The sequence below is a fragment of the Sturnira hondurensis genome, unplaced genomic scaffold, assembly GCF_014824575.4.
Source record: "Sturnira hondurensis isolate 20B ecotype Veracruz unplaced genomic scaffold, ASM1482457v3 Scaffold0001120, whole genome shotgun sequence".
NCBI classification, from domain to species: domain Eukaryota; kingdom Metazoa; phylum Chordata; class Mammalia; order Chiroptera; family Phyllostomidae; genus Sturnira; species Sturnira hondurensis.
Genome location: NW_028073751.1, coordinates 1,395,670 through 1,413,205, shown reverse-complemented (window position 1 = coordinate 1,413,205; position 17,536 = coordinate 1,395,670). Strand labels below are relative to the sequence as shown.

Below are 17,536 nucleotides of genomic sequence, written 5' to 3'. Positions count from 1 at the left end.
CAGCCCGGGCCTCGAGTGCCCGCCTCGGCCGTCACTCACCGCTAGGTCCTGGGGCACCGCCCCGCTCATGGCCCGCACGGTGCCGGCCCTCCAGGCCCGAGTGCGCAGCACAGGCCCCGGATCTCCTCCCGCCGCCGCCGCCGCTGCCGCGGGCACCGAGGTTGAAGCAGAGGCCGCGGTGTCCGCGAACAGAAGCAGCAGCCGCTTGCCCACTGGGGAGGCCGCTGCGTCCGCCATCGCCAGGGCCGGCCGGACCCGTGCTCCCGCCCGCCGCCTCCCACCACCTTCGCCGCCGAGCGCCCGATCCGCCCGCAAGGCCTCCCTCCGCACCACCCGCGGCCGCGGCTCCCCCCCACCCCCCCAACAGCCACCACCAACCACCGGCGCCGCGCAGCGCCCCCGGTGGCCGGGAGCGGAGCTGCAGCCCTGGCCCCGGCACAGCGCCCCCCGCGCTCCGGAGCGGGGTGGCAGCTCCGGGCCCCTCGGAGCGCTCCTCCCCAACCTCCCCGGGGCCTGCAGTGCCCCCCGCGTCAAGGAGGGGAATTGCAGTTTTGGCAGGGGTGGGGAACTGAGTGGGTCTTGCAGTCCTCCAGGGCACCATCCTAGTCCCAACCTTCCTTCTGGGGGTCCCCTATCTGAGAAGGCTTTAGCTTACCATCCTTGGATACCAAAGCTTACTGGGGAGGGGAGCTGAGGGGCAAGGTACCTAGAGAGTGAATGTTTTGAGCTGAGAAAAAACTCCTTGCCCTCAGGTAGTTTATATTCTTTCCTGCATTAGCAGGACTTTAGGAATGGTAAAGGAAATCACATTTGGCCTTATAGTAAACAGTAGAAAAAAACAAAAAATTGAACCCCAATAGCACCCCAATACCTATTGATTTCCTATCCTGAAAACATGTACTGCCCTCATTATCTTTTAGGAAACTTCTTCCCTGATGGCCTATCGGACCATCTTTTCACTGGCCCATAACATGTGACCACCCCATTCTATACTACATGACTTCATAGGTTCCTTTCCAATTAATGTGTTATATCCATTGGATGTAATAATGCCACTCTTCCACTGGCTGAAGGCCAATGAGCTTCCAGCATCTTGGTATTCTGACTTAAACCCACTGAACCTCTTCTCTTTCCAAGTCTGCCAATGTTATTTTGTCCATGTGTTTCTCAACTTTTAGGGGAATTGGAAAGGAACAAACAGATTTTTTTATTTGGTTCAGTAATGGTACCTCATTTTACCATGGAAGTAGTGGGACTAGGGACAAAGAAAACTCCACCACTTCAATATAAATTCTCATTAAATGTGGGAGATTGATAGCTCCTGTTTTAAAAGGGGCTGTAGTGGAGAGAATGGGATTTTTTTGCTTAGGTTGTTTTCACACCAGGAAATGGGAAACTTCAATCTTTAATATTGGTAATGTCAGAGACTAGCACAGGTTCCATGGTCTTATGGATGCAGAGACTGAATATACAAACCAGGAAGATAAAGGGGTCTAGTAACAATCCATGACTGTTACCCTAAAAGCGGCTATTTCTTTCACAGATCTGCCCTACAAACAGGAAAGAGCGATAACTGGTTCTTTCTTAAGGACAAATGTGCCTACCCAGTAATCTGTCCCTAACCTCATCTTTACCCTTGACCTACTTGGCTTGTAGCAAAGATTAGGGGTAGAGGGCAGAGATACGCACTAACTATTGGCTTTTACTTTAGTAAAAGTACAAAACATCTAGGAAAGTGAGTCTAGAACTAACCCTGTAGAGTACCAAGGAAACATTTCCTTGGAACTTCCATTTCCCATACCCAACCTGAGGCCTAAGAATATTTTTCTGGATCAAGAGACACCTCTTAAAGCACACGGCCCACCAGTTGTAGTTAGTAGGAGAGGAACAAGGGTGAATCCATATAGGATCTAGCTGCCTTGCAGCTTTTCTATCACCATTCTCCACTGGAATTTTCTTCCATGTAGAGCTCTAATTATTACCCCAGTGTTCAGAGCTGGCTTCTCACAGCACCAGAAGTAGAAATGTGCCTAAACTCAGGGCTGGAAAGGCAAATATGGAAAACACATTCAAGAAATATGGCAAGCACTTTTCATGTGCCAGTAACTTCTCAGTGCTGGGGACGCAACACTAAATGTAAAAAACTCCTTGCCCTCAGGTAGTTTATATTCTTTCCTGCATTAGCAGGACTTTAGGAATGGTAAAGGAAATCACATTTGGCCTTATGGTAAATAAACAGTAGAAAAAAAAAGAAAAAAAAATTGAACAGAAAGGAAAATGGTTGGTGGGAGTTATTTCTGATGTTCCAATTTTACACCTGCTGAAACAGATGAAATAAAACAGTTTTGAAGGAAAAAACCTATAATGATGAGCTTCTTTAACTACATGCCATTGCCCCACCCCCTTAAGCCCCTCCCTTTGTTTCTTAAGCAGGTGACAACGCCCACTCCTTTAAGAGTGTATTTTCATCCCCTCAAAGGTTTTTGTCCACCTAGACCTACTTTCCCCTCCTGCCTCAACACCTACCCTAACATCTCCATCACCCCTTTCCCTCCCCCAACCTTCTGCTCTTTCCTATTCAGATGTCAAACCAGGTGGTCCCCACTCCCCCCTGCACCCTTCTTTCCCCCCTGCACCAAGAACACACAAACACAAGTTTCCTGCTCCAGGTAGTCAGGCCAACCCCGTCCACTTGCACACTTCATTGGTATTCAATGATGAGTGCCACCAGTTTGAAGCAGGAAACTGGGACGAAGGCTAAGCAACTTGACTCTTCTTGCTGCCTGGCAAGTCAGCACCAAATTGGTAAAGAAAGGCTATGCCTTAGGGACAGAGGCTCCTGCCTGGATCTCTAAGCAACTACAGTTCACCCACACACATTGGAAGAATGCTAACGTAGGGAGAAGAAAGGGTGTAATAGAAAGGTCTAAAGAAAGTGAGCCACACAGCTTCTTTCAGCAAATGAACATTTCAAATTGAAGCATTGGGGAAAAATACCATCTTCTAGGGCAAAAGAGAAGCTCTGCTTGGTAGGATTTTACAAAAGAATTATTTTTAGGATGCAGAAATTGCCTAGGTCTTTGGAATCTGAATTCTGATGACTAAATCTCTACCTCTCCAGTACATAACATGTGAAAACTTTTTTAAAAAAAGAGATTCCTGTCCTGGCCAGGCAGTTCAGTTGGTTAGAGCATCATCTCAATACACCAAGGTTTGGGGCTCAATCCCTGGTTTGGGGCTCAATCCTTGGTCAGGGAACAACCAAGAACCCACCAATGAATGCATAAATGGGTGGAACAGCAAATCGATCTTTCTATTTAAAAATCAATAAATTGAAAAAAAATTTTTTTAGGTTCCTGGTCGTGTACCATCCTGCCTTCTCCCACTTCTCAAAGCCTACACACCAGTCTAGACAAGTCCCTGCTTGCACCATCAAGCATTCTTAGGGAGCTAGAATATATTAATACTTCACTTCAACCTGGTGGAAGTGAGAGTGACAGTAGAGTCCTGACTGATGTGGCTCAGTAGGTTGGGTGTCATCCATGCAAACTGAAAAGTCGCTGGTTCGATTCCCAGTCAGGGTACATGCCTGGGTTGCAGGCCAGGTCCCCACTTGGTGGTATGGGAGAGGCAACCTATCAATGTTTCTCTCCCTCTTTCTTCCTCCCTTCCGGTTCTCCCTAAAAATAAATACAAATCTTTAAACAAACCAAAAACAGCAGAGGAGGCTGGTGTAGGTAACTACCAGGGAAACTTAGACTGCAGTAAATATCCAAGGCCTTAACAGAAGCCCAGGCCTCAAGGATATGACTGCTGTGGCCCCAAAGGGCCTAGGGACCAGTTACTGCCCTTGAAGAGCAAAGGCCTAACCATGGCATAGAGGAAGGGGCTGGGAAGTTAGGTGGCCCTCTCTGCTTTCTCCTTGCCTTTCTTTGTGGAGAAAGGAAGACAACACTGTAGAACACAAGGTTGCTTGGGAAAATGGAATATTCTAATAAAACTTTATTTTTTCAAACACAGCCACAGAGGCAGGACCTCATGTTTAACACACACACAGACTTATGGATTTTTTTTAATATAAAACGAAGTTTACGAAAATTTTTTTCCACTTTTTGTATTTGTAATCCCATTAGCACAGGGACTTTGGCAGCAGGTGGGAGTGAAGGGCAGCTGGAGCTGCCACTGGGCAGTCACTGGGCACAGGAGGAGAGCACCAGCCTGGGAGTGGCTTAACTCACACACGCAGGAATACTCACCTACTGGTCAGCCACACCACACACACAACACAGATGCAGATGTCTACCCAGTGTTAACCACAGCCCTATAGAGGTGCGCTCCACTCTGGGTAAGCCCAATATGTGAAAATCCAAATAGTCAAACAGCTAAAGTAGAGGGAGTTTGCTTGCTTTACAAAAGAAGCAATTACAGGCTGCTTTTAAATGGTCAGCAGTCCAAATGCATCGAAGGTCAGAGGGTGAGGGGAAAAAGGTCCCAACTGTAAGGAGGGAAAGAAAGAGATGAAGCCCTTCAACCCTGCCTCAGTTACCCACATGTGCTTGCATCTACTTAGAGAGTGAGAGGCAGGTTGTATACAGCCTAGGCAATCTGATAAGAAAAAAAGGCCAGCTCAGAATCAATATGAAGAGCCCTCTCCAACCCCAATACTAAATCTATCTAGGGGAGGGGAGTGGGCCTGAGGAAAAGACCATTGGCTGAGGTCACAGCACTTAAAAAGACCCTGCAGTACCCCCAAAACAGAATCCTCTGCAGAGCCAGTAGAGCTTATGGATTATAAGCCTGGTTCCAGAGCTACTTAGAAAAAAGGAAAACTTGGTGCCCTCCTCTGACTCCTAGAACAAGCTCACTGTCTTGTGAAAACTCAAGATCCTGGGGGTATCATGATGCTCTACTGTTAAGGAGCAACTGCCTTTCTTCCCTAAGGCTACGCAAACACACCTTTCCTCAAGTATACTCCCATGCACTCACACACACTCTCTCACACAATTTCTCCTAGGAGGCTGAGTGAAACCCCCCACCCTGGCCAAATTCTAAGACACAAGTGCCCTTTGAAGCAAAGGGGCTAGTGAAATTCCCCGAGCTGGGGTCAGCAGACCCCTTCCTTCCCTGCCCACTGCTTTCTCGGTGGCAGGGATACTCACACTCAGGGCCGCCATGGGAAGGGTCTGCTCTGGGGCCGTCCCTCCCGCCACCAGCTCTGTTTATCTTGTCCTGGACAGTCTCTCGGCATGGTCGAGCTTCCTGGAGTGAGAAGATTTCCGGCTGCCCTGAGTCGGAGCCCTCAACTCACCCCCATTCCCAGGCTGGGTCCCCAGACTTGGGGCCTCGACACTTGTTAGTAGCCATAAGAGAGTCAGTCTGTGTGGCCCCAGGGAGTAGCCTCTCAGTTTTAGTTCTCCTCAATCAGATTCAAGTCCAGGTCCCCGAAGTCCTGCTGGCACAGTGTCCTCTTGCTCAGCGCCTGCCGCCCCCACCGCACGGATTCTTCCTCCTCTTCTTCACTCTCACTCAGCACCTGGGAGGAACCCCCAATGGGGCTGCAGGAAGCAGAGAGGGGCGGAGGGCTACAGGCCATGAACCACGGTGGAGAGATGCTGCTGCCTTCCCGGGCTGTTTCTTGGAGACAGACACCTCCTGAGTATGGTTTCTGTCAAACAAACAACAGAGTTAAGAAGGCAAAGGAAAATACTAACATCCCAGAGCACTCTGGCTCAAACGGTATTTCAAAGTGTTCCTAGTTACTATTAAAGGCAGGAGTCCCAGGCTTTAGGGTGAGGTTTATGATGCCCCTGATAAAAATTTGAAATATTCAGTGTACATGTACATTTCTTAGAGGAAAGAGCCCATAGTTTCTATCAGATTCAAGATTAGAAGCTCATTTATAAGCTTCATGTGGACAGGAATATCATCTGCTTATTTCACTACTGTACTGCCAGTGCCTAGTCAGAGCCTGGTACATAGCAGGTATTCAGTAAATGTTTGCTAACTGGTTGGATGGATGACTCTGTGAATAAATGTTTAAGTTCTCAGACAGGTTTGTGACCTAGTGGTCTAAAAGGAAGAATATGAAAAAGTGGGCAAGTACACAAGACAACTGCACTCACACTGGGAAGTCAAAAACATTTGCTGAACAGATGAATGTTGCAGCAGCCTGTTTTAAACTCTCCCAGACGCACTTAAAACAGCAAAGGGCAAGTGGCAAAACCAGCCTTGAGCACAAGGAGGGGTGGGGCAAAGATAATGGCACTTAATGGCTTATGCATTCTGAGAGGAAAAGTGCCTCTAGCAAAACCATCTGGGGTCTCTGCTGGAAAGTTTAACATGGGTTTCATCCCAGTTTCTTTGGAACCTCCACGGCTGAGAAGTTTCACAGAACATGGGACTTCAGAATTCAGTGCTAAAACCAAGACAGTCCTGGGCAAACTGGGATGGCAGATCACCCTCGTGAAAGCTCGGACGGATAGGAGCTCCAGGGGTGGCCCTGCTAGGAAAGCATGGGACTAGGGCAGCCCCAAAGTGAAAGAATGGAGTCCTTCTGCTCCCCTCCAAAATTCCTTAGTCTGGCTGGTCCCACCTGATTCATCTTGTCAAAGTCCAAGGAAGGCCGCAGCCGCCGGGGGTCCTCCTCGTGGCGCCGCTTGACTCCAGCTTTTCGGGCATCCAGATCACAAGGCTGCGAGCGGCTTCGGGGAAGGTTTCGGAGGCCTCTAGGTCGCCAGGGCAGCTCTGGGGAGGACGCAGGGGAGCTCCGGGCAGAGGGCAAGAAGCGGCTTGCCTGTGGGCCCAGGCTGGGTGACAAGGAAAAGCGGCGCTGGGGTGGGCAAGGTGACAGGGATTCAGCATCACTCTCCCAGGAGCCACTTTGCGGGGAGGCAGCGCAGGGTCGAGAGGAATCTTGGGCCAGGGCCAGGCTGAAGAAAGGGGGACTGCAGGGTCTGTGGGCTGGGGCACATTGAGAAGAGGCACTGGGAGCTTGGAGGAACCTGAGGCTGGAGACCCGCTTCGGGGGGCTCTGGTGAGGCACCTGCGGCCCACCCCCTCCACCACTGCCTCGGTGCTTGATGGGAGTCCACAGCTTGGAGGGGGCAGGCCGCCACACTGGCTGCCAGCGAGACAGGTCCACGGGCACTGAGAGTGAGCGGCAGTGCCTCTTGGATGGAGGGGCAGGGGGCACAGGAAGCTTCTCTGGATCAGGGGGCTCAGGGCTTAGGACTTGGGAGAGGGGCTGCTCTGGTGGGGAACTTCCCCGGCTTGGTGGTCTGAGGTGCAGGCTCAAGCCTGAGGGGTGGTAGCTGAGGCTGAGGCTGTCCTGGAACTCTGCACAGGAACAGCGGGGCAGGCCCCTCCAGGAAGCACCTTCTGGAAGGCATTCATAATGAAAATAGTATTAATGATAGTTAATACACTTCTAAGAGATTACTATGTGCTCCACAATGTAACTGAGAACTTTATGTGAGGTTTCCTGAAAACCTCATTAAGTAGCCACTATTATTATGCCCATTTCACAGATGATGAAAGTGTAGTAATTTGCCCAAAGTCATATAGCAATCAAATGACCAAAGCAGGATTCAAACCCACGTCTGTCTGATTCTAAGGCTGGGGTTTTTAACCACTACCCTATTCGGCCTCCATTATGAGGAACCATGTGAAACTAAAAATATACTCATGTGCCTTGCCGCTCCCTCTCAAAGGTAAAACGATAGAAATGTGTGTGCACAGTGTGCCCTGCTCATCCCTCACTCAACTCAACCTTAGACCTACTTTGCTCCCCAACCCCATAGCCCCAGGTTGTGAAAAGAAGGCCTATATTCTCCCTTCCTTAGCCTTTCCCCTTTCTCATGTATCAAAAGCTTATTAGGTTTATCTTATCAAAGTTTATCTTATCAAGGTTTATTAAGTAGTGAGGTAATCAGGCAAGTAAGAGATCACTTTTATTCCTAGGGAGGGCAAACAGGATGCAGAAGCCCTTTGATGGTAGAGTTGCTTGGGTACGTTGATTCCCCTTCCCTAGGCCTACTCTGAAATCCAAACAGATTGAGAGACTGCATGGTGGGAGAAGTGGACTAAAAAGAATAATTCTCACTGCATTCTAACCAAAACCCTCACTTTTAGGAGGGCAGCTCATTATAGGACAAAGGGCCCACTCCAAGTTCCTCCGGCTAGCTGACTGTAATTCTGCAGGGGCTAGACATTTGGAACAACGAATAAGTATATGAAGTCATACTCGACAACGGAGAAAATCTACACTTCACATTTTGGGCCAACAGTTCTGCCCCCTGCTAATCTCTATGAGGGCAGGGACCATGTGTCCTGTTTTGTACATACTGCACAATCCCTGGGGCCCTCAGCAAGTATTTTTTTTAGCAAGTATTTAATAAATCAAGAAGAAGAAGTTGAATGAAGATGCTTTTGGCAACTGACCTCCCTTGCCAGGTATCCCAGAAAAGGGAATGAGCTGCACAGCAGCCTAGCAGCATGGGCTAGAGTTCTGTCCGTATGACAGTGACACCTCTGCCCAGATGCCCCCATGATCACAGGCCCTATACTGAATAATTCATAACCTAGGAATTTATGCCTTGGACACATTTTCACATCTGCAAAATGACACAGGTACAAGGCTGTTCGCTACGGTTTTGTTTGGAAATAACCTAATATGCATTAACAGGAGACTGATTAAACTATGGTCCATCCCTACAAAGCAATAACATAGAGCTATATAAAACCAGGAAATGCTCAACATTACATAATGATATGTAAAATAGAGATAGTGCCAATCTCAGGAGGTGGCTCTGGCAAGAAAGTTGTGGAGAAGGATTCTTAGTCCTAGTCACTGGAAACCAATGAAAGAAGTATGTGGATGGACGCATGGGCATACACACATATAGGCAAACACACAATACCTTACCAGACACAAGCTGGAAAGGGTTCCCACAGTTGGAGATGTCTGCATGATCAGGCAACGGCTAAGAGAGAGAATATCCATCATGATTCAGGTTCAAGATACAGATCTCCAAGAAGCCCTGTTCAGCTCACCCCTGAAATGCCTGGGCTAGAGGGATGTTAGGGACTCCTAAGTGTTCTCTTCTTGTCTTCCCAAAGTTAGTGAGTAAAATAACGCACACATTCCAATATCTCAAACCCTTCTCCACCCAAGTTTTGGTGTCTCTTCTCTATCAGTGGAAAAATCCCTGTCCCTTTCCTTTTGGGCGGGGGTTTTTGAGCTTTTAGTGGACTCTTCCAGTACAAGTACCACGATTCATATAGCACAGGACAAGGGTGAAGTAGTACCAACAAAGAGCCTCTGAAAAAAGGGGGAGGGGGTCGTGGAGAAGCAGGAAGACTGGTCTTTTACCAGACTGATGCTGAAGCGTGTGCATTTCAGCTCATCCAGAGTCTGCTTCTGTAGCTGCTCAGTGATCAAGGTTATCATGATTCTCCCCAGGATCTGACTTGCACACTTTGGAGAAAATGATGGATGTCTTCCCTGTTGTTCTTCCACACCTCACTCGTGAGCCGTCTTCTGCCACTGCAGCACCATTCTAGCACCATTGGGACTTCCCTCTCCAGTCATGCCTGCTGAGTCTGCCAATTACAGAGGGACCAGCCCCAAGTGATATTAGAGATGTACCTGGTCTAGAGATGGAAAATGCATGGCACACACACCACAGCACCTTACGCCAGGCCTCTGGCAGACATCAGTAGAGATCACAGCTCTTTCGTGCTAAACCTACACATGGCCTCAAACACATTCGAAGACTGACAGTCCAGATATCCAGTAAAATGAACTGCAGCTGGCAAGCAAGTTGAAATCTATTTGCCGCTTCTAACCTGGGTCATGCTTTGCTATCTACCCAGAATACTAGCACCACTTAGAAAACAGCACAAGTGAGAGAGAGATGACCAAATGGTTACTTCCATTCTCATTAGCCTAATATTTTCTTTATCTTCTAGTTAGAAGCAAAGAGAGATACCCTTTTCCTAAATTACAGAAATAATAATAGGGAACAGGGAGGAGGAATGGTTATAGGAGTGACTTTCTACTTCAGACAAGAGTAAACAAGGTTTTAAGTTCTTTCTTAGCCCAAGCAGCTGGTATGTTATAGTTTTCCAATAGAGGCTGCATGTATTCTCTTATAAAATGAGAAGAGGATAAGGAAACGATACCAGTGTAATTCCAATTACATTCCAACTCTATGAATGTTAAAAACAACTCTATGACTTTATTCAACTAAATTTTTAGCCTGATCTGACTCTAAGACCAGGAATACAAGTAATCGAGACTCTTCCTCAGGTCAATTGTGGTAGAAATACACTAATTCTACCAGAGAACAGGCTCTAAGGCTACATTATTGCCTGAGGAGCCTTACTTAAGGGAGGAGGGGAGGTTAACCTCTGTGTCTACTTACTATTTTATTCCCAGAAATGACCAGCAGGCAGACAGCTCACCTCACCCCTCAGGGGGTATATGCAGCATTTGCTAGTAGAGAGAACAAACTATCCAGAAACCTAAATCCTGACCCAATTTGCTGAGGCAGTTTCAGCAAATCACTTAACGCTTCTAGGTCTCAGTTTACCCATGTAGCACAGGCTGAATAATCTTAATCTGTCACATACAGCATAGCACACAATACCAAATGTAAAAAGCATACCATCTGGCCTATACAAACCAGGAGTCCACACAGGCTGTTTCTCCACTCTGTTTGTCACTCTACAAAAGGCTCAGAACGCCACAAGTGATGACATGGTTAAGATAAAGGCAACAGGGTTTATGTATTTGGTTAGATATCAACTTCTATCACCTGAAAACCAAGAGAAGCTCAAAAGGGCTCTTCTATGACCTTGGGGGCAAGATCACTTTCCACTTTTACAAAAAAGAGAATCATCCCTAACCCATTCCTACCTCAGAGGGAGGCAGGCCACACGGAAAAGCAAAGAATTACATGTGGCTATACTTTACTTAAGAGTTTTGGGGGGAAAAGGTGTGGGAGAAGTCAATCATCATTGTAGTTAACTATCATTTTCATGCATAATTAGTACAACCCTGAACAAAGTTCCAGCTTCCTGAGAGCTCCCTTCAGCTGCTTCCCCTATGTTCTTGTGGGAGAAGCTAAAGCTTATATCACTTCTGCTCTTGGTTTCTTAACTCTACCCTCAAAGATCAACCAGAGGGGGAACCTAAAGGCAGGCTTTTACCCCATAGACCCCAGGCTTCAGACTGCCCAGTCATGAGAAGCAAAGAGTGAAGCAAAACTCTTTCAGGCTTTTCATGAGGTATTTGGCGAAACAGCAAACTCCCAGCCCTCACTCTGGGATCTAGTGAAGAGAGTGATTTCGTATTTTTCTGCATTTTAATTGTTGGGATGTGGCCACACACGGCGGTAATTGGAACAATGCAACTACCACCACGCAACTGATACTCTCAGCCCGAGTTTCCTAAAACAGGCCAGGCTGAGAGGGGGAACAGAACGGAAGCCATAAGGAATCAAACCAGGACACAAAAGAAGGCAAACCAGCTCTGCGAGGGGCCTCCTTTTTCTCAGGCAGGCATAGAAAAAAGTGCAAGAAGCCCTCTCTTGCCGCCTTCCTTCCCCTTCCATTTTGTGTATCTGGGAGGCAGAGAGCCCTGAACGTTCACTAAACAAGTTAAAACTTCTCAGCTTAACTGGCACGGGACTCAGCCTTGCACAGAGCAGCAGGCCGCTAAGGCCCTCTCCACAACCCCACCAGGCCCAACTCTCAATTCAGGCTTTCCCTCCACCACCGGCCCTCTAAAATAAAGGTTGGACCCTCACCCCGTCACCTATTGGATGGCAGTAACCCCAGACATTCGGGTTTCAGGGACACTGAGGTTGTACTGAAACCTGGAGAACCTAGGATCAAGTCAGGCTAAGGGGGAGGAGAGTCACCAATCCCTAGGGACCTTCCCCCAGGTCCCAGCCCCACATCTCTGGGGGATACTGAAGGAAAACATGAGGGGAGCAGGGAGGTGCAAGAACTGGTAAGTGGGGACCTGATTGCTCGTCCCCCCATATGGCTCAGGTCAGGATAGGGGTGACAAGTGGGGAGAACCCCTCCCCCCACTCGGATGAAGAAGCAAAAGGCTAGGCCCCCTCCAGTCTTCAACCTCTCCCTCGGTTGCCCTGGCTGTCCCCGCGGGGTGGGGCATGGGCCGTCCGCTGGCCCCCGGTGGGGGGACGCCAGGGCTCGCTCAGAGGGCTCGTTGCTCCCCTCTTCGCAATTAGCTTCCATCATCTGGCCGCGGAAGAGAACTCAGGGCGCAGGGGATGGAGAGGGTATGGGACTTAGCACTCAGCCACCCCCTCCCCCACTGGGTCCCGTGCTCTCCCCGCGGAGGCGGACAGCGAGGCCCCGCCGCGCGGGCTGCAGGGCTGGCGTAAGGGAAAGAGGGAAGGAGGGTGCAGAGGCTGAGGTGCCCACCCCGAGGCCCGAAAGCCACCTGCCCTCCGCCACCTACCACGGGTACTTCAGCTCCCAGGGCCGCGGCCGAAGCAGCTCTGAGCGCTCCGTTCGCCCCACGGTGCCCTTAAAAGGCGCCGGCGCGAACCAATGGGCCTCTCAGGAGAATGGGGGAACCACTCCGGTCCACAGAGTACCCCTGAACCGTCCGTGAAGGCTCTAGATTCCCGTTGTTCCTCTTTCAAACTCTTTCTTAGACAATACAGTCTGGAAGGAGCTTGGCTCTTTGATTTAAGAATGAGGGCTGTCTCCTCACTATTGAGTCACCCCCTCCAAAATATTGCGGAAGATGGACGGGCCCAGTCAGAGGAATATCACGAAACCCGCGGGGGAGGCAGTGTCCGACGAAGGTAAACAAAGCCATCGCCTCCGCCCAGCATTTCTACACCGGCCCAAGTACAGCCCTCTAATAGGTTCGGGCTGCGTAAAAGCTTTAGACAAGGTCCCTCTCACCTGCTCTCCTGTCCCACCACCTGCTGCCGCCTCACTAAAGGAATCCCCCTCCCCCCAGCAGAGGACCTGTCCGCGGCGTGGAGACTTCTGGGAAGTGTAGTCCCAGCGCCGATTAGGGCCTGCTCTGAGTCCCAGGAGCCCTAATTCCAGCGGCCGGATCGGCTCGAACCCTTATAAATCCAGTACTTACAACAGTTGGGGTGCTGTTCCCATTTGGTTTTGTAATTAGCCCTCACCCAGAACACTTTGTAAAGCTGAGGAGGGCTCAAGGCTGTTCACTCCTTCTCCTCTCTTTACGCACTGCCCCCCCCAACAGGATGAGGTAATGGGATTGTGATTATGACATCATAGGCGGTTCAGTAGCTCGCGTGGGGGGGTAGTAGGGGGAGTACGGTGGTTACAGCTGGACTACTTTCCTTCAGACCGGGAGGGAGGCTGATGGAGAAAATATGTTGATGGTGCTGTATTTCCTCTTCAGGTAGAATAAATCACCTTTTATTAAAATGCCATCATTGCCACCACCTCCCACCTCAGCCAAAGTTTAAGTCCTTTTTGAAGAGACTGAGTGTGGACGTAGACGTTAGTAGCCGAAGAGGTTGGGGAACAGCTAGATGATTTCTGGTTCTTAGGTAAATTTGAGTCTCATCTACCAAAGAAGGTTTAGAGAGAGAGGCAAAACATGGAAAAGGAGAGGTTTTAAACAAACAATGCCTTCATGTTGTGATCTCTTTGTAGGGCAGAATTTTAGATTTATTTTTTAATCAATTGGAAAGTAGCAGTCATGCAAGTAAATCCTCACTACTAAGCAACAAGTCCCCTGAAAGATATCTGTTTTCCCCTAAATATTTTGTTCTCCATTCAGGTCTGCGACAGATAAGTAACTGTGATTAGTTAGAAAGTAGAACCAGGGTGTGTCATCTTCACAGAGCCAGGGAAGGGAGGAGTCGGGAGCCACCAAGTCTGCAAACTGGAAAATAAAAGGGAAAGTTAGGTACTTATCAAGAAAATGGGGTGTAGGGAAGATGTACTTCACTTTTCCTTGTCCTGCACATTTCTCCCTGACAAAAGAACTGGCCGAGGCCGTAAAGTTACAGGAGACATGATTTCCAATAATTGTTATTGTGGAGCACTTACTATGTGCCAGGCATCATGCTACATACTTTAAATATGTATTTAAAGTACATATTTTTGCTTACAAAATCTCCTTATTTGGCAGATGAAATGGTTGGAGAGGTTAAGTGACTTCCCATGTTGTAGACAAAGGTAATACTAAAAAAAGCAATCTGAGGTTCTAAAACCCTAGGTCTTCACCACTAGATGATCCTCCTTTTTATTATTAACCATGGTTACTAAAGTTAGATGATTGAGTATAAGAGGTTAAGTTAGCACTGCCTCATCTGCAAAACAATGAAAAAACTGAGAGTTAAAAAATAAACCCTGCATGTCAGGTTCCAGGGTTCCAGGTTCTTCACTTCAAAAGATTATGCCTCTTTCATCAAGTATAAAATAGCCCCCAGTGAAGTTCAACTCCCCGCTTTTCAAACTATAATTATTCTTATGATGCCACTTTTAGATCTCAAGGGGCTTTTTTTGTTTTGTTTTGTTTTTTACTCACATCATGATATTTTTTTTCTGCTGCTGTATTTTCCTTCTTTTATTCTTGGAATACTACCTTGAACCCCATCTTAATTGTGACTTCATGGACCAGACCCCATCTCTGTCTGATCCTATACCTAGCAACAACTTCTCTGAAAGATGTCTGTTTTTCCTAAGTATTTTGTACCCCACTCAAGTCTAGGACAGATAAGTGACTGTGATCAGTTAGAAAGTAGAACCAGTGGTAGGGATCTTCAGCACCAGGAAAGGGAAGAATTTCAGCAGAGGGTACTACCTGGCTTCCCTTCCGGTCTCCATCCAGATTATCTGAGGGTTCCAGGGGCTGGAGCCAGTGATCCAGGAGATCATCCAAAGGGGTGGAATTCATTGATTCTAAGAGACTCTCCACTCCCTGCCTAGGAAGGCAGCAGAGTTAGAGGAATATGCACCTCATTCAGACTCTCCCTTTTCAGCCAGTAAAAGTTAAAACTCTGCAAAATGGGGGGAGGTAGGGCTCAGTCCACCATTCAAGAAAGGAACCAAGAATAGTGCACATACCCCTCAGCCCCCCTGCCCTGCAGAGGCTGGCTAGGGGGGTCCCAGGAATGGAGTGCTCTTCTCCACTGCCTGATCTGGGCATCCCAGGAGCGGCGGCTGTACCTTCTGTTTTTGTTTGGTGTTTGAGGATGAAGTCCTGGCTGTCGTTGTGCCCTGGCAACAACAAATATGAGTGAGACTGAGGTCAAGGTAAAGGGGCACAGCTCACTGCTTATCACAGTGAATCAGGAGGCTCATTAGGGATTCTCTGAGAATAATGTATGATCAATGCCCTCAGTCCAACAGAAAAAATAAATCTTCAAATCAGATTATACACCAAACTTCCTAACTCCCCAATATTCTTTCATTTGGGAAAGGTAAATTAAATATTCCAATTCCCTCAGAAGTAAAAAATACATACAAAAGACAGTATTTGGCATCCCTTTTTAAATACATTCTATCTTTCCATACACTTACTTTATATATATGCATGTAAACTTACATATAATTAGCCAAATATATTGCAGTTAGCCAAAATCAGCTGTAGGCATGAGGTAAAAATGATTGGAAAGAAAAAAATTTTATAAGTAAACATGGATAGAGGGTTTTTTTTGATAGATTAAAAAAATCTTATGTATGACTTGTTCCATTTGAAAAAAATCTTGGAAAATTAACCTCAGGGCTAGATTGCAGTAGATTGCAGGAGAATTTGTTTTTGTAATGCTGCAAGTGTGTGAGACCGCTCAGATTCTAGTATATTTTTATCATCTGACATTGAACCAAAGCCACTTGACTGACACTTCTGTTGTGACTATCCACAACTGCACTCACTTGGGGACCTGCTGCAGAAAGCACTGGTAACCAGGTGTGCGCTTGCCATAATCTATCTGCTTTTGCCGCCGCTGTAGGACGATTTCATCTGTTTCTGCCTCCCACCTGCGGGGAAGTATATGGTGGTCACATGAAATGTGAATATAGTTATCAAAGCAGAAACCAACTCATCCCACACTCGGTTAATCCCCAGCCTGGTTTTCAAACTCACCTGGCACGGCAGGGCTCGGTGCTGACTCCCACATTCACCATCTCTATCCTAGAGGGCAAAGACTCTTCACACAGCTCCTTCCTGGGGAAGCAGACACTACAGATGAAAAGGGCATTAGGTCAATACCCAGCTAACTAAACTGCACCTTTGAGCCACTACCACCACCAAGATCCTGATATCAGCTAAAGGTTGTATTTCTGACTTGTTTCTCAAAGTGTGGTCTACAAGCCATCTGCATGAGTAGCATCTGGGGACCTTGACAATTCCTGGGCCGCATTCTAGACCTATTGAATCATCACTTTGGGGCCTATATTTTAAAGAGCCTCCAAGGTTATTTAAAACATTTTTTATTATGGAAAATTTCAAATATACAGAGAAGTAAAGAGATTAGCATAATATTTTGCTACTCGACTATATACTCAAAGCATCAGTTGGGAGTTTTTTTAGAACTAAAGAATCTTGCGCCCAACCCAGACCTACTGAAGCAGAATCTGCATTTTAACAAGATCCCCAGGTGATGAGTATGCAGGTTAAATTTTGAGAGCACTGATAAAATAGACCTCCATTTAACCAACTCCCAATACTCAAGGTTGATCTAGTTTCATCTATACCCACCACTGTTCTACAGGATTACTTAAAAGCAAGTCCCCCAAATTAAGTATAAATTCTTAATATCACCTAATGTTCAAATTTTCATAAACAACCAAATTTTGAGATCCTTAGAATTGTGATAAGAATTATGCCAAGAGATCAGCCCTGGCTGGTGTAGCTCAGTGGATTGAGCGCGGGCCTGAGAACCACACTATCGAGGTTCGATTCCCAGTCAGGGCACATGCCTGGGTTGCAGGCCAGTTCCCAGCAGGGGACTCACGAGAGGTAACCATACATTGATATTTCTCTCCTTCTCTCCTTCCCTTCCTCTCTAAAGATAAATAAATAAAACCTTAAAAAAAAGAATTATGCCAAGAGACCATTCAACTCCCCTGCTTTCCCTGAGAAGGAATTTCCTTTACTCACACAACCTAGCGTCTTAGAAATGCTGCGCACTAAAATGGAGATCTTACTAGGAAAGCTCTTGGAAGGGACCAATGCCGCTTAGCATAAATACACACACCTGCCACGCCCCAGTGTCTGCCACACCCAAGGCAAATGTTCCATCTCCAGCGGAAGGCTAGCTAACTAAGAGGGAAAAGTCTGTATAATCCACGAGAAAGAAGCAAGGAAAAAGAAACGTCTAAAACATGCTAGTATCCAGGGTAATTCCTCCAGGTACTAAATTAAGCACAGGACGTCTTTAGCGAGGTGCAACTTAAATCTCCCGGGGTCGAGGGGCAGAGCAAAGGGAAGGATCAGGGTAGGTGAGGGGATTGGCCACAGGGAAAGCCAATGGTGCTCGAGGCTTGTGTGGGGCGG

The 17,536-nt window shown here is 47.6% G+C and overlaps 3 protein-coding genes across 5 annotated transcripts in view; all 3 read right to left on the bottom strand.

Annotated features, from left to right (window-relative positions):
- The window catches only part of KDM3B (lysine demethylase 3B), a 60,757-nt gene extending 60,455 nt beyond the window's left edge, over nucleotides 1–302 (bottom strand). The window contains exon 1 of one of the 2 annotated variants that reach the window (XM_037061276.1): nucleotides 40–302. In XM_037061276.1, the coding sequence (XP_036917171.1) occupies nucleotides 40–237 (198 nt within the window). In that variant the 5' untranslated portion in view covers nucleotides 238–302. The remainder of the gene's footprint in view (nucleotides 1–39) is intronic. The other variant, XM_037061285.1, reaches the window with a different exon arrangement.
- A 3,807-nt stretch (nucleotides 303–4,109) lies between these two features.
- Nucleotides 4,110–12,971, bottom strand: FAM53C (family with sequence similarity 53 member C). Of its 2 annotated transcripts, none has more exons than XM_037061250.1 (5): nucleotides 12,949–12,971; nucleotides 9,371–9,600; nucleotides 8,924–8,981; nucleotides 6,593–7,377; nucleotides 4,110–5,665 (listed from the first exon to the last, which is right to left on the bottom strand). In XM_037061250.1, the coding sequence occupies exons 2-5, from the start codon at nucleotides 9,446–9,448 to the stop codon at nucleotides 5,408–5,410; spliced, it is 1,179 nt and encodes a 392-aa protein (XP_036917145.1). In that variant the 5' UTR covers nucleotides 9,449–9,600; nucleotides 12,949–12,971; the 3' UTR covers nucleotides 4,110–5,407. The 2 variants fall into 2 exon arrangements, with proteins under 2 accessions (XP_036917145.1, XP_036917135.1); XM_037061240.1 differs by lacking the exon at nucleotides 12,949–12,971 and adding an exon at nucleotides 12,494–12,908.
- Nucleotides 12,972–13,678: 707 nt separating this feature from the next.
- Nucleotides 13,679–17,436, bottom strand: LOC118997560 (oocyte-specific histone RNA stem-loop-binding protein 2-like). The gene is made up of 6 exons (XM_037061263.1): nucleotides 17,238–17,436; nucleotides 16,124–16,204; nucleotides 15,913–16,017; nucleotides 15,103–15,255; nucleotides 14,840–14,960; nucleotides 13,679–13,915 (listed from the first exon to the last, which is right to left on the bottom strand). The coding sequence occupies exons 1-6, from the start codon at nucleotides 17,279–17,281 to the stop codon at nucleotides 13,787–13,789; spliced, it is 633 nt and encodes a 210-aa protein (XP_036917158.1). The 5' UTR covers nucleotides 17,282–17,436; the 3' UTR covers nucleotides 13,679–13,786.
- Between the last annotated feature and the right edge of the window lie 100 nt (nucleotides 17,437–17,536).